This window comes from Phoca vitulina, unplaced genomic scaffold, assembly GCF_004348235.1.
Source record: "Phoca vitulina isolate PV1807 unplaced genomic scaffold, GSC_HSeal_1.0 scaffold49, whole genome shotgun sequence".
In the NCBI taxonomy this organism is placed as follows: domain Eukaryota; kingdom Metazoa; phylum Chordata; class Mammalia; order Carnivora; family Phocidae; genus Phoca; species Phoca vitulina.
Genome location: NW_022589752.1, coordinates 11,013,597 through 11,034,087, shown reverse-complemented (window position 1 = coordinate 11,034,087; position 20,491 = coordinate 11,013,597). Strand labels below are relative to the sequence as shown.

Here is a 20,491-nt window from a genome sequence, read left to right as displayed (position 1 = left end):
ATTTTGTTTTCAGTTTCATCTCATCTCACTGTATCAGTTCTCCTTGGGTGATCTCAGCCATTTCCATGCCCTACCCTGATGACTCCCAAGTGTCTGTCCCTCTGTGTACCTCAGCAAATACAAGTTTCCAGCTGCTTGTTAGATATTGCCTGGTAGATATTCTGCAGAAGCCTAAAACTCAAATATATAAAAAATGTATGACCTTTTCCATTCCAGTTCTGCTCCTCTGCTTGTATTATCTATGGCCAGAATTATCATCAACACAGTGTACTTAGAACACTTGGTTGTGTCGCTAACTGCTTTCTGTCTCACAGACCACATCTTGTGAATGACCAAATCCTGTTCATTCTAATGAAGTATTATTTCTCTTTTGTCTTCTTTCCTTTCTTAACTGTTACTTAATTCAGATTCTCGTCGCCTTTCTCCTAAACTATCACATAGTTTCCTATAGTTCCTATGATTTGTGTTACCTTACATTTTAATGTAGTCTTTACATTACTTCCATGTTATATTTCTTAAAAATATTTAGTAAGCAATACAAATTTGTTAATAAGTGCATGAGCTTGTAAATGGATGAAGCATTCCAGAAGAGGAAGGAAGTGTGTTTTTGAATTGTTACAAGAATTGTTAGAGATTACTGTCTTGAATTTCTGTTAGAAATTAACAACCAAAGACCTTTCTAATTTGGAAGCATCCAAGTACAGATTTTAGGTGAAAGAGCATATAACTCATTCAACCCAAAACGAGTTCAGGAGGCATTTAGATCAGAGGAGCCAATAAACAAAGTAGGCCTACTCCCTGAGGATACAATTGTTTTAAAGTGTGGTTGTCTACCTGCCAATTTTGCAAAGTGAAATAAAAACTGGAACCTTTTAGGAGAGACTGCAAAGTGCCTGGGCTTGCATGTGGAGAACAGGCACTTAGCTTTCACAAAGGGCATTTGGTAGCAAGAGAGACTCCGTGAGTCAACAATAAGAAAATCCTTTTTTTTTTTCCCCATTCTCATTTCTGATAAGTTTGGCAGAAACCCCTTTCAGGATGACTTTATTTGATTTCCAGTACTTAAGGATCTTGGGTCAGATTCTTAAATTTTTGGAACTAGTAGGGAAAATGGTGATATAATACAAAATTTTACTTTAGATTTCTAACATTGCAAATGAATACAAGGTGAGTGGATAAAGGATCAGTATCCTTTTAACTGATTTTATTAGTGGTGGAAAAGTTCTTAGTGGAGAAACATTATGCTCCAGGCTGACTTACGGAATCCAGGGACAATTTCCTTTGCAGGATTTATCCATTTTATGATTCTCTAAGGAAATTACTGAAATATTATTCCCCCCCACCCCGAAGTGTTAGATCCTGTGAACAGAATCTGGCATTTTGAATTCCAGCCTTGTTCTCTTAAGTTGCTGTTGAACCCACTCATCTTAATGCCATTAGCAGAACTACGTAGCGTACTTTCATTTGCATAATTTAATTGCACCAGCCAAATCATTAATGAAAAGATTAATGACAGGACCATAATTGGTGAATCTAGGATTCTGCTTGGTGTTCTGGACCAGATGACATCAAAACTGTACTTTGTGTACTAAATTTTCATACCCACCAGGCAATCCAAAATGCATTTATTCATTTGGTTGATTCCAGAAGGTACCCACTAAAATTTTTGTTTTAGACATGTTAATGGCTCACTGGATTATTTTGGCCACGAAATACCAGCCTTTAGTGAAGATGTGTGTCTTCTTTAATATGTTTTCTATGTATCATCTATATAAGCTTCCACATGTAGATCAGTTGTATTTGAAAATTTCATTTGAAAGATAATTGTTTGAACTATGAAGTGCGTTTTCTCATAGGAAGAGATTTATAAAGTGGGGCGCAATTTTTTCTTTTTCATTAGAAGAAAAGCCAATTTAACCCATATATAACTGAACTGAATTCTAATGCATTTTCATAAAATCAGGCGAGCAATGAATGTATTTCAGGTGCTGTTCAAGTGCTGAGGAATGTAGCAATGTATAAGACAAACAAGGTCCCTGTCCTAAAACAGTGTACACTTTGGAAATGGGGAAGTGGAGTGGGCAGATTTATTTAATAGAAACTAATGCAAAATGATTGAGATAACTTCTTTTCCTATACACTTATAAGCTACTGATACTGAGAGAGAGTGGCCAATGAACGCTAGCTAGAAGCTTTTATTTCCCTCATCCAGGTGAGATTCTGCACCAGTTCTGGGTATACTTGCAGAAGAGAAGGAGGGTACTATTGAAAATCTAGAGGAAGAGCATTCCAGGCAAAAGGAACAGCAGTGCAAGGACCTTAAGTCAGGAAAAGAACTTGGAATGTTGATGTGACTAAAAGATAGCTACCATCTATAGAGTACTGTGAATGATGAGGGCGGAATGAAATCGTTTGAAAAAATACACAGAATTTAGATGATGTGGACATCTGTAGGCCATGGCTTACAAAAAAAAAGTTTTTAATGGATTTTGCTGGAGGATGAGGTAATCTGATTTATATATTTAAATAACAACTGGTAGCCGAAGTGGAGGATGGGGTTGGGAAGCAAGATTGGACTTAAGGAGACTGTTAGAGGAGGTCATTGAGAGGACATGACCACTGGTTGACCCATGAACTGAACCTGATCCCTCCCTCCCCTGACCTTGACATGTATGTTCTTCCCACTGTAGTGCCCACTGTCCTGTTTTAAGGACGTAGCCTTGAGAGAGTAATGTGTTATTGAGACCATCTGGACTGAATATGTGACTGAACCCTATTAAGGCCCCTATAAAAAAGTCTTCAGATTCTGGCAGGCAGGTGTGGAGAGCTATTCATCTTGCAGCCACCCAGGACAAGCCTCATATATAAATTCCCTTGCTTATTAAACTTGCCACCTACCAGTCTGGAGTGGCTTTGCCTTTTTCTTCAATCTTTCCTTACCCTCCATGTATGGGGGCCAGTTTTAGATTTCACCTGAGGAACTCCCCTGATTGTGAACCAAAAAAAATTAGTAAGTCTTTGTAAGGCTGCTGCAATTTGGCTACATGGTGGGTATCACCCTTGAAGGGCTAAGAAGTGGTCAGATTTTGGTGATATGATTGCTGATGAATTGGATGTCCAGCGAGAACATAAGAGAAGAAGTTAGAATGACTCTTAGGTTAATGGCAAGAGCCACAGGATAAATGGTGTTTAGCTAATCGCAAGGGGCACATTGGGGAAGAAGAGATTGAGGTGGTGGAGCGAAGATAGACAACTCAGTGGTCAAGGCAGGATTATGTTTTTTGAGACCCCAATAAGCATCCAACTGGAGATATTGACTAGGCCACGTCTGGAGAATAGAAAGATAGTTTTGGGAACCATCAGCCTACAGAGTTAGAACTCAGTAAAGTCACCTAAAAAAATTTATATATATATACACACACACATGTATACCTATATATATGAAAAAAATTTATATTGGAACTCAGTAAAGTTACCTAAGAAATTATATAGATAGATAGATAGATAGATTTATATATATACATATACATGTATGTATACACATAGATGTACATGTATACATACATATATATACATACATATATACCTGTATATATGTATCTGCCTATCTATATATGAAAAAAAATACATAAATGGGGAAGAGAATAGAACAGAAACTAGAAACTTTGGTGAAGTGAAGCATTTAGAAATTTAGGGGAAGAACATTAGCCAGAATTATTTTTAGAAGCTGGTCAGGACATGTCACTTTCCAATTCAAACCCTCCAATGGGTTCTCTACACTCTATACTCATGATGGAATTCACAGTCCTCCAGGGGCCCCTGGCTCCCTCCTCTCTTTCCATTCTCTTCCCTGCTCATTCTGCTCCAGCCCCACTGGCCATCTTGCTTTTCCTTGAACACCCCATGCATATTCTCGTCTCAGAGACTTTGTTTTTGCTTTTTCTCCAACCTGGGATGCTTTCATGCCAAATACTCAACATGGTTCTTTTTCTCACATTATTTAGATTTTGACTAAATTGTCACCTACTGAGAAGCCTTTTCAATAATAACTTTCTTTTTCTATGTAAACATGCTTTCAGGTCCTCAATAGATGATGAGAACTAGCCTTATAAGCATATTCAAGATAAAGTATTTATGACTGATGTTTTATAAATGGATTATGTTTCCATTTGCATTTTCAGTAGGGTCTTGTGAATCTTAGACTTTAAGACAGAGATAGGGACAATGCCTGAGTTAGGTTTGATGACAATATCTTCAGCACTCATTAAGTTGTATTAGGTGTGATTGTTTGCATGCAAAACTGGCCCTCATTCAGGCGAGATTCAGTATTAATACTATTACCTAATATCTAATTATCTAAAAATGCTATAATATACTTCATATCATTTATTAGCAATATGTAGTAAGTTTTCTCATTATTTGGCCTATCAACTGTCTCACCATGATTACTGGCAGTGAGAATATTTAACTTAGTTTCTGTAAGCATACTACATTTCTCACTTCTTTGCTGATGAGAACTAATATTCTACATAAAGTGATGTGCTCCCAAAAGGTAAATATTTTCCATAGATTTGTCTTTTCTTTGAATAGTATAGCTTTATTTTTTAATCTGTATATAATATGGTTTGCAATTACTAAATAATATATGTTGTGGATAATTTTAAAAAATTGGTTAATTTAGATCAATGACCATCTACTCATTGTTGGAAGCTTTTATTTTTATTCAGTGACTTACTGAACTGCTTTCATTTGGACACTTAGCAAACAAAGACTATTTTGAAAATCAACATTTGTGCTGGGGGAAAAGAACTAAATACATTCAGCTTTAGAGTATAATTTTGAAATTATATTAGTGACTTAACCACTGATGTCTAAGTTTAGGAATTTTATTAATCTCATGGAGGTAGATTAGTAGATATTTGATTTGTAGATGGATCCATCCTTAAAAACAAAACAAATCCTTGCTTAAAAAAAAGTTGTATTATTATGTTAAAATGTGACAAATTGTTTCTACTAAAATATTGAGTCCAATTGTTTCATGTTGAGTTTGCCTTACTTCCAAAATAGCATAGAGATGTGCCAACAACTATAAAGAAAGTGGAAGTCATTATTGGAGCACAGAAGCACTATGCTGGATTATTATAAATGATTGCCTTTTAGGATATAGTGAATAACATAACTAAGTCACACCTCAATCCTTATAGTGGATGTGATTAGTATGAATTAATTAAATACAAAGGAAGTCAGCAGTATTAACGGAGTATCAGCAATAAAATAGATAATGCCAACAATAAAGTTTCACAGGTAATACAAGCTTTCCTCATCAATTTTTTTCTACAGTGGTCAAAATACTGTAAAAGCAGGAAATTTTGTATCACTTAATTTCTCTTTCTCTTACTGGTTTAGTTAGCATGAATGTGCTTGAGTCAGTTAAATGATCACCAAATGGGTACAAGCAATAAAAGGAGGTAAATCATGAGTCTGTCTTATCAAGAGCTGAACAGTTGACTGCACCCAATTAATGTACTGTGTCAAAACTTAGCTGTCAATAAGTCTGTTTAATGTCTTTTAATCTAAATTATCTATTAATTAGAGATACTATATTTTTAGATGCTCCTTGATCACTTCATAAAACAGGAAAGCCATTTATAGATTACCTTTGTAGACCTTTCAGGAGAAATATGCCACACTATTGAATTCTTATGAAATTTTTTATGATGTTGCTAATGATCAAGTATAGTTAATTCACTTTGTGATAGTGTAGAAATCAAAAATTTCACTTACCTTTAATGTCTCCTGGTCACTATACCATTGTTTTAAAAATGTCATCCTTTTACATGAGTATGTTTATATGCATACTACTTAACATGTTAAGATGAGTTGGTATATAAGACACATTTGTATTTTATAATGAAACTTAAATTGAGCATTTGAATTGGCCATAAGTGTAAAGGGGATATAAAATATTTTATTCAAGTAATTATAGTATCTGCAGTACTGGAATCTAGTGGCAAGGGATAAATTTTGAGTATATAGTAATATCCTTCTAACCCCAGGGAAGTAGGGAGGAGAAGAGAAGCATATCTTTATTAAATGCTTACCATGTTCCAAGCATCTGTTCTAAGTGCTTTTCATACATTATCTGCATATACTATCTTATTAAGTGCTTTGCATATATCTTATTTAGTTCTCTCAACAACTTAATATGTAGGCATTATTTATTATGTCTATTTTATAGATCAAGATACCGAGACATAGAGTCATTAGTAAGACTTAATATTAATCAGTGGTCATTAATTAGTAAGATTTATATTAGTCATTGGTTCAGCCAGAATATAAACATAAGCAATATAGACACTCATATTTTTCAGTCTTAAGGAATATGTTACACTGCTTTTTAAATAAATAAATAAATGTATGTGTGTATGCATGTTTGTAAAAGGTCTTTTAAAAAGGATATATCAGAATTAATACTGGTACCTAGCAAGCAAGCAAATAAACCAACAAACAGAACCAGTTCCTTTATTGCAAAGCAAACTTATTAATATGTGTGGAATTATTAAAGTACATAGCATTCATGCAACTTTTATGAATATAGATAAGTAGCTAACCACAATATAATATAAAATGTAGATAGAGGAATTGATCAGTAAAAAATGGTATGAAGAAATAATGACGTAATAAGTTTGAAGGAATTAGAATATTATGCTCAAGTGTGCAGTTAAGGACATTCTACTGAATATTAAAAAGAAAAAGAAGAGAAATACAGTTGACCCCTGAACAATATGGGGGTTAGAGGTGCCAACCCTCACACAGTTGAAAATCTGTGTATAACTTTTGACTCCCCAAAAACGTTAACAGCTAATAGCCTTCTGTTGGACCGGAAGCCTTACTGATAACATAAACAATCAATTAATACATATTTTATATGTTATATGTATTATATACTGTATTCTTACAATAAAGTAGGCTAGAGAAAAGAGTATGTTATTAAGAAAATCATAAGGAGGAGAAAATTAATTTATAGTATTATACTGTATTTATTGAAACAAATCCACTTATAACTGCGCAGTTTAAACCCATGTTGTTCAAGAGTCAACTGTATATTTGTATAATAATCAGCTACAATCTGATGGTATAGCAATGCTTTCTTGGATTTTGAGCTGCATTATATTAGTAATAAAATTGGATTTAGGTAGTTAATAAGAATAATCCAAAGACTCCCTCTGATGGGCTGATAACTTTTTTGAACTACCTATGCAATGCAAAACTCCTATTATTGTTATAATGCTTTGTGTGCTATGCTTTCTGCTCTTTTCTTGTGTCCTTTACTTTGTATTGCTAGATCTTTCAGCTTTAACAACAGCATACTGCATTCAGGGTCATATTTGGATACTTTTAAAGAGTGGTAGAATGTACCCTATATACTGACAACGTGGTTTATGTACATTTGAATAGATTTCAAAACTAAGCTCTATCTGTGTATTATTTAGATTATAAAATAATAATTAACTGATTTGGCAAATATTTATTAATCTCTTGGTCATTTTGGGGAAAGCCCAATAGTGAATGTGATTGAATGAATTGAAGCATTTCTGAACTGCCAGACACTATAAACTAGATTTGGTCTATGTGTTAAAGCTGTGGAAACATGCCTGGATTTATTACTGGAAATTCTTTTATGACATAATTATAATGACTCATCAACTGGAACACAACACCATAGTAAGAAACAATAAAGCAGTTTGTGTTAGAGGTAATTTTTACTTCTATCTTTAACTACAGACTAAAATATCTAAAAATATCCATTGAAGGACATGCATTCTATTACTGTATTGGGTATAGAAAATGTGAAGCATTGAAATGACTAAATAGATTCAGTAGAAATTTCCAGTGCAAGGCGTAGTTGACAATCACTGTATGCCAGTTTTTCCATTGTGAGTGGTAAATGTATTGCTCGCTAGGGAGTACATAAACAGAGTAGAACAACTACATAAATGCCGTAAATATTTAGCAGCAAAGTGTGCAGTAACTCTGGAGATAATATATAGAGATGCCTACCATATCTTTTTGGTACACATTTTATTAATTTTATTATTTTATTATTATTTTTTAATTTTTTTAAAGATTTTATTTATTTTGACAGAGAGAGAGACACAGCGAGAGAGAGAACACAAGCAGGGGGAGTGGGAGAGGGAGAAGCAGGCTCCCCGCGGAGCAGGGAGCCTGATGCGGGGCTCGATCCCAGGACCCTGGGATCATGACCTGAGCTGAAGGCAGACGCTTAACGACTGAGCCACCCAGGCGCCCCTGATTTTATTATTTTAATTTCCCTTTTGTTCAGCAGTGATGATATTTGTATGTTCTCTATTTGCTAATATGTCGACGCTAATGTGGATATGCTCAATACTTCTGTTTTGTTTTCTTGAGGAATGGTAGCACAGAACAGCTTATAGCATGCACAGCTACCTATCAGGATCCGTTATCTATAGAAGAGTTCTAGAATCCTAGTATTCAGCACTGACTTTCTGCCATGAGACTTAGAGAACCCATAAATATACCTGTAAAGTCTGTTTTGAAATTGGGAAAGACATGTTGTTATTAAGGATATTTAATTCAAATATGTCAAGGCTTTACCTAACATACTTTTTACCTACTTGGAAGCAAAACAAAATGATTTGCACTTTTATGACGGTGTTGTAACTGAACTAATGTGAGTTCGCTCTTTGGTGAGTCACAGATACACCAAGTGGAGTTGTCACACAAAGGAAACTTTATTTACAGCAAATGCGGAGATCATGGGGAGTAACTTCTAAAGTTGTGACTCCCCAGCAAAAGCAGGGGTGGATGGGTTCCTTTTATTTAGCGTTCCGGTGAATATTTAGAAAGGGGAACCTTGTCATCATATGTAGAGGTGGGCATAAGGTTGCATATGCACCTTAAGGAAACCTGCCTGTACAAACATCGTGTGTTATGTTAATGAGGCTTGTGTTCCTCCTTGGGCGGATATTTTAGCATGATAATGAGGTAGAAGTCCTTCACTACATGGTCGATTTGCACATGTGTGAGTTAAGCTCAAACTGGTCTGCGTGGTCTGGGCCTCCAGAGCTCTTCGCCAGGGCAGTCATTAAAGCTTGAGGGGGTAGTTTCGGTTTCCTTCAGGGGATGCTATGCCCGTTGGGTCTTTTTAGCCTGTGTTAAGTGAGAGATAAGCCAGAAAGAACTTACGGAAAAATGTGGGACAAAGGTCAATGAGTACGAGCAGGTGAGCAGTAAAGGTCAGGTCTTGGGTTTAGCTGGTGACATTGTCATTCTGTAAGCCATCAAGTTTCAGATCTAGAGTTATTTTCTGTTTCTTCCTATCTCTACTTCACCACCCCGCACACCCTGTGCTGATGTAGGAAAGACATTAGGGTTCGAAGCTGATGGCCAAGAAAGAATTCTTGAGATACCTTTGGTGCAAAAAGGTGGTTTTATTAAAGCACAGGGACAGGACCGGTGGGCAGAAAGAGCTGCAATGGGGTCATGAGCAGTGGCCCATTATATACTTTCAAGTTGGGAGGGGGTTAGAGATAGCGGAAGTCTCTAAGGAATTTTGGAAGCAAGGTTTCCAGGACCTTGAGAAGGCTGGCTATTGTTGGGAAAAGGTCATTTATTGCTGTCTGCTAAAACCTTAGTCATGAGACCCTGCAGATATATATTGGTGGGTCATATGCCTGGCAGATGACTGCCAGCATGTATCTTGGGGAGTAGAGATAAAGGAAATTTCCAAAGGAATTTGTATGTTTTAAAGTAGACTTAGAGCATCCTGGGGGTCCGGCTAAGATTGCCTTTCGCCCTTAGCAAACTATTAACATGGAGGCAGCTGCGTCCCTAGAGGAATGTCACTCTGCCTGTTTCAAGGACTTGTCAGTGGGCTGTAGGTAGTAAGGAGATTTAATAATTTCTCTTCTACCTTTTTTTCCCACATGACCTGCATGTGCCAGTATAGTTTACACCAAATCCTGTCACTTTTCTCTGCACTGTTCCTACCACTTGCTACAACTGTAGTTTGAGTCTTAACACTTGGCTTCTTATTAACCATTAGAGTCTTCTGATTGATCCAGGTTCCAGATTTTTCCTCATCCCTCAGTCCATTCTGCACACTGGTACCTGAGTAATCTGAATGAAGCAGGGGACCAAGGTTCTTGTCTCACAGAATCAAAGAATGAATCTCGCGGACAAAGGAGAGTGAGCAAAACGATAGAGTTTTATTAAGCAAGGATACAGAAAAAGCTCTCACGAGTGTGAGGGCTCCCAACCAGGTTGCCAGTGAGGGCTTTTCATCTCTGGCCTTTTATTAGGACTTTCCAGGAAACTTGCCGGTGGTTAGGGCAGTGGCCTGGAACTAAACATGACGTTTATATATTGTGTGAGAGTCTTTGTTTCTGTGACATCTATGATCTATAGATACGTATTGCTAGGTCTGGTTAATCTTCATGGCAAACTTTTCCTTTGAGGCCTGATTAGTTTTTGTGGTTATTTTTATTTTCTGTGGTTACAATTTAATTAGTAGAAAAACATTTTAACTCTAGTAACTTGGATAGGGTGGTCTAAATTTTCCTGATCTCTGTCTTTTTTCTGTTTCAGTGTCTGCATACCTGAAATACCTTCAGAAAGCCTAGTTGCCCCCCCTGCCACCCCCCCCCTTCTTTACCTACCTAAAAGTCCCATCCTTTCCCTATTCATGAATGCACTATTCTAATGGTATCCCTGCATTGCTAAAAGTCTTCCAGTTGCTTCTGATTATCCTAAGGCAACTTTTTTCTATGTTTGTTTTTGCCCAGCCAACTGGATCTTTCACCATTCTGGCTCTTCATCTTCAATTCTGCCCCTTACTTGAGGCCCACTCTTTTCTCATTACATTCTTGCCTGATCTGTTCTCTAGGACTGTGTCAGGGAGGAAAAATAATTCTCCCTCTACCCTTCAAGGTTCTTGGCTGACAACCCTCTGTAATGAAAAAGACAGATTAACAGTAGAAAAACAAATGAAAATTTAATAATTTATCTCCTGTAAAATGCCAAGAAAAAAATGAGTAACTCCCTGAAGTGGTCCAAATCTTATACCATGTCTAGCTAAAGACAAAAAATATTGGTGGGTGGGGAACCAGTTATGGGAGGGAGGTTTTCAGGCAAAGCATGTTAAAGAGGGCATGGTTTATGCAGATTGAAGTCTCTGCCTTCTCCACTAAGAAGAGTTCCTAGAGATTTAGTACCCCCTCTACTTCCTATACCCTTACAAATGGAAATTTTTCTTATAAATGTAAATATCTCCTACAGAGGGGTAACTTCTAGCGTGGTTTTCTGAGCTTCTCCTGAGTCTACTGCTTCTCTAAAATAATCCTTCTGCCAAAGAGGCATATCTTGGGGTCAACAGAGCCAATTCTGTTCTTTCACTGGAATTGTAACTGAACTCAAGGGGTTCACTGCCTGGGGTGCATTAAATTGAACACAAACCAAGGAAGTGTTGAAAGTGAAGAACTTTTTATTACTTGTTGCAAGTGAGGAGCTAGAGACAGCTGTCAAAGCACTGTCTCCCCCTGGGGTGAGTACTGGAAGCTTTTATTCAGTGTACTGGGGGTGGGGGCGGCGGCTTGCATATGCACTACATACACATTAGGGAGTTATACGTATTCTATTATTTAGGCACTTTGGTTCAATTGCACGTGCCTAGCATGTCAACATGCTAATACATGTATCTGTGTTAAAAAAAATGGCAGAACACCCCACCTATAGGAGTAGATCTGAGTTTTATAATGAACTAAAGGTAACTACAGGACAACTTCGGTGGGGCTTCTGCAGGTCCTCAGCTCCAAAATGGCTCAAACCGGCCCAAAATGGCTCAGATAAGGCTATCAGGTGAAAGAAACACCTACTAAGGGGCCAACAGATGAAACCCCTAGCTGGCGTGGTATCTAAATGGGGAATCTCTTGATTGGATGGGGGCCCCGAAATGTGGGCTGACTATTGGGTGGAAGCTGGTGGCTTGGGAGGTCCAAGGATTCACCTGAAGCAGAACAAAGGAGATAGAAGTTTATCGAATACATTGCAAGGGAGCAGCGACCAGAGAGAAGAGAGGGTATCTGCAATGAGCCAGTAGATGGGGGCTGTTTTTAAAGGGGGAAGATGAGGAGGTATGGGGACATATGGAATTCAGCCTTTTTTGGTAACTGTGCCTGGTTGTAAGTAGCCCATTGGCCAGTTAGGGCCTACGGTTATTTGGAGGTGGGGCTCCTGATGGGCCTGTCTATTCAGCCTGGTGGGATCTGAGGGCCCTTTCTACATTCCTTTGCTCCAGTCTGTTTGCCTAAAAGTGGCCTCCACAGCTGGGTGTCTCTTTGGTGGGAATGGCTGTTTTTTTGCAAAGCAAAACATACTCCTTCCCTGCTTTTGTCCTTCCCCCCTCTCTACCCCTTCTCTTCATAGCTTTTAGCCCTCAGATCTGAGTAACTTCTCATTGCATCCTAGCTAACAGAACGTCCAACTCTCATCTCTCCATGATCAGATTCCTACTTGGCTCTCAAGGCTTACTGCCTTTGGGAAATGTTATCCTGACTATCCTACTCTCCAGTGTGGGCTTTTTTTTTTTCCTTCATGAGACTTAGAGCACTCTCCCCTTCTTTTATTTTTTTAAATGGAATACACAGTTTTTACTTTTGTGACTTGTTAGGCATTTGAAAATTTTATTTATTAAAAACTTTAAACAACATTTTGTTGGCCTTCATTTCTGTCCATCCTTCTTAGAGCTTCTCGTGGACTGGTTCACTGTTCAATTTAGGGAGATCTTTCACCTTTTCTTTTAGGGGATTCGAATCATATACAGACTGAACTAGAGGGTGTGTCTCTCCCTGAAATACTTCCATATTTTCTTGACTCATATATCCAGATGATGTTGGAACTCTTATTTTATTGGCATGTGAAATTGCATTGTATTTATATTTAAATTCTTAGGGAGCATAGTAATCTAGAATTGGAACATCTGGGTTATTCCTGACTCTGCTACTTACTGACTGCTTAAAACATGAAAAGATCAACCTCCTGTATGAGTAGGAGTTTCTTTATATGTGAAATGGAGATTAATAACAGACCTTTCATTTTGCAAGGTTATTCTGAGTCCTGAAAATAAGTGTAAGATTATACTTGAAAATAAGATTCATCTAGCTGTACATAGTGAACTTTATAATCTAATATACTTAACCTATTTTTAGGTGCTTAATATATGCTAATATTAACTAATGCAATAACTCATTCATCCTCAAAACTACTCTGTGAGGAGGACTAGTACATGTTAGCAGTGAGGAAATGGGAGAGCTTAATTAATTGCCCAGTCCCAGGTAATCAGTGGCAGTCATGGAATAGACACCTGGCCATGTGGCTTGGGACCCCTCCTGTGGCCACATCTCACAGCCTGTCTGAGCTGGTCACAGTTTGCCTCCTCAGCCCAAAGTTTGCTAGGTTCAGAAGCATCCAAAATCAAGCCAGTTGTGAATTTAGATCCTGGAACTTTATTCCATGTTTGTTGTAATTTCAAAAAGAAAAAGAAAAGGAAAGCAATGTCTTGCTTACTTGCAATAACAGGCCTGCCGTGATAAAAAGGACAAAGGGCTTCGCATACTTGCAGGAAAATCACATGCTACAATGAATGCATATTGAGCTTATTTTACTTACTATTGGAGGTGAGAGAATTCGGTATTTCAGCAATGAAACCAATGCAAATATGATGTACAAAATATGTAGTGTAAAGACAGTTTGAGAACTTACGAGCTTTAATCCTCTTATCTATTTTAGGACTTTCTGGGACAAGTGTTTTGTACATTGGGGGAGATTGTTGGTTCTCAGGGAAGTCGCCTGGAAAAGCCAATAGTGTAAGTATTTTTTAATCCAGACAAAGAAATGTTAACCCTTCAGTTTTCATTTTGGTAGTTTGGAATTGATGAATATGTGGTTGGAGACCAAAAGTGGGTTTGAAAATCTCACTGAGTTTTGTCTTCTAACAAATAGTTCTGACGTGTTTGTAGAGAATCGTTTATATTTCAGCTGTCACAAAAATGTTCACAAAATGAAATGAGATTCAAAAAAGCAAATGTATTGTTTTCCTTTTGGGTATAGTATTACTTCTTAGGTTTTAAGAATTAAATGTTTTGAAAAAGAGACTTTCCTCCTTTGGGCCAGGGACTATTTGGAGCAGCATTCTTTATACCATATGCTTAATAAATGCATTTTTAGTGATTGAGATTTTAATAATGATTTTTATTACAAAATTGGCCTGTAAAAAAGAAAGTAAGGGTATAAATGTTACGAGAAAGCCATAACTCAGAATTATGTATTCTTCCTTCACTTTCAATCACTGGGATCATGTTTCATTTTCAGATCAATTGCGTGGAGTGATCCTATTTTCTCTAGTTCCAAATAAGACAGAAAACTAATTGCAGATATATTTTCCTAAATCTTCCCCCTCACTGTCCTCCTTCTTCCTCCATTCACCCCAGCTCAATTATTTGGATTCAATGAACTGTTCATAAAAATAAAATGATCTAGGAAAAATACGAGAAAATTGCGGCGCTAACCACAATATCCAAAGGCTTGGGGGAATTTTGAAGTGTATATCTTCAGCATTCTTTTAAGAATCTCAAACTCATTAAAATAAATGTGTCAAAACTCTCTAAATCTATTCACCTTTGACATTCAAATACTTGAAATGTCCAAGGCATCGTTCTCACATTAGCTGTATAAAATTGAACTTTATGCTTGGAGTGTTCTTCTTAGGCTAATAAGAAGTCTATGAATTCTCACTTCTTTTATTTAACTTGATTTTCTTAGAAAATTATTACTGAGTGCCAGTTTGGATACTTTTGCATATCAATGCCTTTTTAACATTTCTTTCATGTGTAATTTGTTTTCATATCATTGTAGAATTTGTAAGCTTATGATTCAAATATGTTTATGCGCACTTTAATATGTCAGTAATAAGTAATCTGTAAAGCAAATGCAAATATTTTATTAAATATATATAATTGTTATTGTATTGTTGGGTCTAGTGACTTAGGCCCATGAAAATTCTTGGAAGATCACTAAATCACCCTTTTTGCTGAAAAACAAATCAATCATATATACAATACCACCTTAAAGATGCCTTGAATATTCTTTGAGAGAAAACAAAAGCAATTAAAATACAGAATTCTTATTTCAGAGCAACAGAATAGAGATTTTTATGGAACTTGCACTCATATTTTTAAATTGGTCATCGTACTGGTTATTTTTATCTGGTGTTATTTTCTCCATAAAGGGAAATTATAACTCTAATTTCAGAAACTCTTAAATTACATAGATTTTTTTCCCAGTAGAAGATTATTTTTATGTTAGTCTTGAAACATGTTAAAAAATTGACATTATATTGGTTGGGGGTGTGCGGTAAATAGAATATAGTGTGAGATGTGGTTGTTGTTCAGCTGATTCAACAATTCCCTCTAGACAAGACCAACAAAAACACACTCAGGGTAAGGGGTGAAGATATCTAGAGTCATGATTATGCAAACATTGGGAGTATTTGCTGGCAGTTGATTTATGATCATCTTACATAATCAGGAAAGATGAGATGACCTTTAGATTTTTCCTCATTCCTGCTGAGGATGGGGTGGCATAATTGAGATAAAGCCTTGGAAACCTGTTTAGGCCACATGAAGCTGTTCTAACTACCCACTTTGCTTCATCTATAGGGTCTTTTGTAATTTAAGCAAGTTTATTGAAAGTGTTGATATTATATCTGTCTTATTGACAAAGGTAGAATTCATTCAGTTTTTTAAAATATATGTAACTAATGTTTTATTCAACCTTTGACCTTACTGGGCAATCCTCTCAGGCAAATAAATATTAAGAAAAGGGTTAAAAGGTAGGCTTACTGTTTGAGCAGTGAGAGGGTGTTTATTTTTGTTTTTGTTTTTGTTTTTAATTTTAAAGTAAATTTAACTAGGCGGGCATGGGTTAGTATTAAATGGGAAATGAAATGTAGAGCTTGAGTGTAGCAAAGAGATTGGAGACAAAAGAAAGAAGCAAAGAATAAAACTATAAGAACTGCAGTGTGATGGCCTATTACATGAGGGAAACCCAATTAGATACCTGAGATGAAGAGAAAAGAGGAAAGAGATGAGAGAGGGAAATCAAATAGGCAAGACTAATCAAAAATAGCAGAGTAAAAATAAATATAACAAGCTTGCCAGTGGAATGATATTTTTGATTTATTTATTAAAGCACCCAGTAATATACTCAGGTGCTCTCACCTGAGCAGTCATTCCATCCCAGGTGAACAATGGGAAAAAAATACATTTTGTTGTAATCCACCCACCATCTTGTTTGAGAAAATATTACCTTTTATTAAAAACACTAACTTAGAGAGAGTCAAGTGTCTAGAGACGGGAGAACATGTAGATGAAAGAACAAAGTCCACTGGGCTGAGCATGCTGTCTTGGGCTGTTGGAAGTTCAAGTGCTTGGAGAGAAGGTGCATCTTCTGTTCAAATGGCATTTTATTCCCCTGCCTAAACCTCAAATGAAAAGCAATGAAACTCATTTATCATTTTTGTTTAAAAGTGTAGTTTGGTTGAGGAAGAGAGTGAAATGTTTGCGTGGAAGTTTTATCTTATCTGCCCATAATGTCGGAGTAGCCCTTCAAATCAGGTGGTCCACTAGATGGATACTTTCAGATTCCACACTCATTCCTGTTCACTGACATTTTTTTCCATGTGCTTGATTTTTCAAACCAATCTAATAGACAGATGGTAGGGAGAGATGGGGAGGTTGGAAGGCATGGGATACTTCAGTGGAGGAGAGAATGGTTTTGGAAGAAAGGACAGAGTCAGGGAGAATATCAGAGATGATACAAGGTCAGGGAAGTGTTTTCTCACAGGAAACTTGACGACAAACATAACTTCTAAAGGAAGATACCATGTTTTATAACATAATGTAAATATAGTGGAATATATTTTTTGTTTTGTTTTGTTTTTAATATGGTGGAATATATTAAAGCATGGCAGAAACAATGAACTTCACACTGGGAAATAATATGTATTTAACAGCTAGCTCTTATATCTATTTCTCACAGTCCCCTCTGCCTCTTCCTGCCCCATCCCCTCCCCCACTCCCATCTAGTGAACCTGCCCTGGTCAGGGCTTAAGCTATCTAGTTAAAGATAACATTGTAAGATAGATGGTCACTAAACATCCCACTGTTTTGCATGGTTGGTTCCTCATAGCTGGAGATAGAAACAGAATTTGTACACTCTCCTGTTGCAGCCATTACTTTAGCCAATCTTGTTAAGGAGTTGGAGGATTTTTCCTATCTGGATGGATCTAGGCTTTGGAATTGGAGCACAGGACACCTCCTGAGGTGCATAATCCATCTGCAATTAACAAAATTGACTCATCCTGAATTTAAAAAGTCTCCCTGTGTCCCAAATGTTATTTATCTTAAATAGCATTATCCAAGTGATTCGAGATTTATTTTCCAGTCAGTTTTCCATTTAAATTTTAAGTTATTCAAAAGATTCCATTGTTTTCTTCCCTTTAAAAGGCCTAATATCTCCTCAGAGGTAGGCTTTTAAAAATGATGGTAACAGTAAAATTTGGAGATTTAAAGCAGATATACTAGAGCTTTATATTATTTATTATTAACCAAGCCTTTGAAAATTAAGTTATATTTATTACAAAGGAAAAATGGATTTCTAGTACATAGCCTCATGCTCTATTATAAATACAGAATTTGAATTTAAAATCAAGTCTTATTTTCTGTGCTTCAGTTATTGTCACTTTAAAAAATAGATTTTCTTATTTTATTATGAGAATAAAAATTATTTTTTAATATTTTGTAGGAACTTAGGTGAATTTTTTGGAACTGATGTTCAAGAATTTTTAATTTACTTTTTAATAACAGCTTAAGATTTTCATAATTTCCAACAGTCTGTTCTGTCAATTCAAGGTCTGAGCAAATTTGGATTCTGGTTTTGAGCAAACACATTTTTCATATCTTAATTCCATCCAACATTTTGGTCTTTTCCCTGAACCCTCCTAAAATGAGTCTTGTGCTACTTAATTTGTCTGCAACATTTACTGTGTCTTCCTATGACTCATCGGCTCCTCTCTTTAGATCGTCCCATTATTATTTACCATTATACCCACTCAGCGGTGTGTTTTCTCATGCTGGGAGATTGTATCCAATTTTCTGCATGATGCTGTCAGAGAGTCTTACTTCTTCTATCTTTAGGCAGCTTAGTGATGGATTTGTAAAGCCTTCCAAAGTGCCAGAATCAGCACCAGTTTAAGAAAGATTGCCATTCTCTCCTCTGGGAGGAAAGCATTTATTATGTTCCTCAAGTAATAGACCTGTTTGTTCCTGTTTCGCACATCCAGGCATGACTGGTTCTGTATAAAAGGATGGGGTGAGGAGGCAGGGACTGGTTGTGATTAGAAGGAAGATTCTTACCCTGGAGAGGAGAGGGGGGGACCTCCATGGGTAACTGAACTGACAACTGTTTTGGCTAAGGGAAAGATTATGTTCTTTGTCAGGTGGCTATAGCAGCTTGTGATCTAGGCAGTCAGTAATGGGTAGGATAAAGGGAGAGACCCACCCAAGAGAGATTAGTGAAGAGTACCATGAAAAGAGTACAGGGACAGGGACTCAGAGGCAGGTGATAAATGGAAGACCAGCTTGCAGTTGACTGATGGACACCAGGATCCCAGCTCTGACATAGGGTTCAAGGACACAGCATAGTGGGTGCTGAAATTCAACAAGAGAAATGTGGGGAGAAGAACAGAGCAGGAAGGAAGCTGGGGAATAAGGGAGAAGAAGCAGAGGGCTTGTAGGGGACTTGAGGCAGAGCCTTAAAGGTTTGCCTTAAAGATCTGATTCAAATGTGGCCTGATTCTGAAAGCTATGCTGTGGCTGTGGGTGCATGTGGATCAAGTTGGTGAGAGAAGGAATGGGAGGAGGAAGAAGAATAGGAAAATGATTAGTCTTGAAGGTGAGAAACGTAAACTTACAGTTAAGCAGAGCATGTCTTTATCATGCAGCTTTTTGTATATGAAAATATAGTCAACTTCGGGGGAAATTTTGACCTTCAAAGTCATCTTGACTTTATTAACTTCCTTGCAAATTAGATTGATATTGTTATACTCCCTGATTTATTTTATTGGAAAGAACACTGGGCTGGGAATCAGAATATGATATTTTTAGTACCATCTCTGCTGCTAACTTGCTAGGTAACATGACAAAATTTGTACATCTGTATTATACTTTTATATCTGTAGTATGAAGAACTTAGTCTAGAGATAAATAAATAGCCACTGTAACAGAGTTGGTGGTACATGGGCTTTGGGGGCAGTCAAATCTGGGATCATAATTTATTGGGTATATAATTTGAGAAAATTGGTTTAAATTCCTGAGCTCTAGTTTCTTCAACTGAAACATATGAATAATACACTTTTAAGAGAGTTGTTTTAAGAACTAGAAATACTTTATATAATATTTTTGTCATGGAGGACACCGGAATTTAATAAACACCCAAATTGTGGTTATTATTGTTATTGTTGTTATTAAATATAGCCTGTGTCTTTTAGGAAAGACTTCTTAAATGGAATCACTGAATAATCTCTCCCATCTCTCCCTCCCTCTCTTTTTTCTTCCTTTCCTTTCTTCCTTCCTATCTTTCTGTCTTTTTGCTTTTGTGTATTTATTTTCCTTATAGAAGCATTTAGCTAGGAATTCAGCAAGATTACATAAAGGACAATTTTGAGCCAAACTTGATTACATTTATGTAAATTGTTAAATGTCAACCAAATATAAATATTAAAAATTATTTTGTCTATTCTCGGTATAGAGCTGAAAAGTCAAATTGTGGGGGAGTTAAATTTCTGCTTTTCGTTAGTTTGGGTTTTACAAGATAGTGTTATTTTGCTGGAAATGTCCTGAATTTTTAGAGCATTGCCCATGTTCATATGAAATTGCAAAATGTAATCTAGAGTACAGTATCAGTTAAAAATTATTTTTCTCTCATTTGCAAAGATTCCATTGATGTGTATACATATTAGTAATTTTTATACGCTTCTAACACATTAAAAATTGAACCACTGATTGTATCTTAGAGAGATGTTGAATGCTTCATGGATTTGGTGTAAAGAACTTATCAACCTCTGGGAGAGTCTCTATGAAAAATGGTGTGTTCTCTTAAGACCAAAAGTAGAAGCAGTTTTAGTACATTTCCTTACATATCTTGCACCAGATTGTGAGTCTTCCATATAACAGAAACTTAGTAAATGTTCAACTGGCCCACTTTCTTACATTCATTTGTGGATCTGAGCTCATGCTCTGGAAAAAATCTGCAGAGATATAATTGTTTCAACCAAAAGAGCAGACTGTATACAGCTGCAAGCTCCCACACTTCTCTGCTCTACTCAGAAATTCCA

The 20,491-nt window shown here is 36.6% G+C and overlaps 1 protein-coding gene across 1 annotated transcript in view; it reads left to right on the top strand.

The window, feature by feature from the left end:
* CPNE8 (copine 8) overlaps positions 1–20,491 on the top strand; it is a 224,297-nt gene that overhangs the window by 75,780 nt on the left and 128,026 nt on the right. The window contains exon 6 of the mRNA XM_032387471.1: positions 13,828–13,904. Coding sequence (XP_032243362.1) covers positions 13,828–13,904 — 77 coding nt within the window. The remainder of the gene's footprint in view (positions 1–13,827; positions 13,905–20,491) is intronic.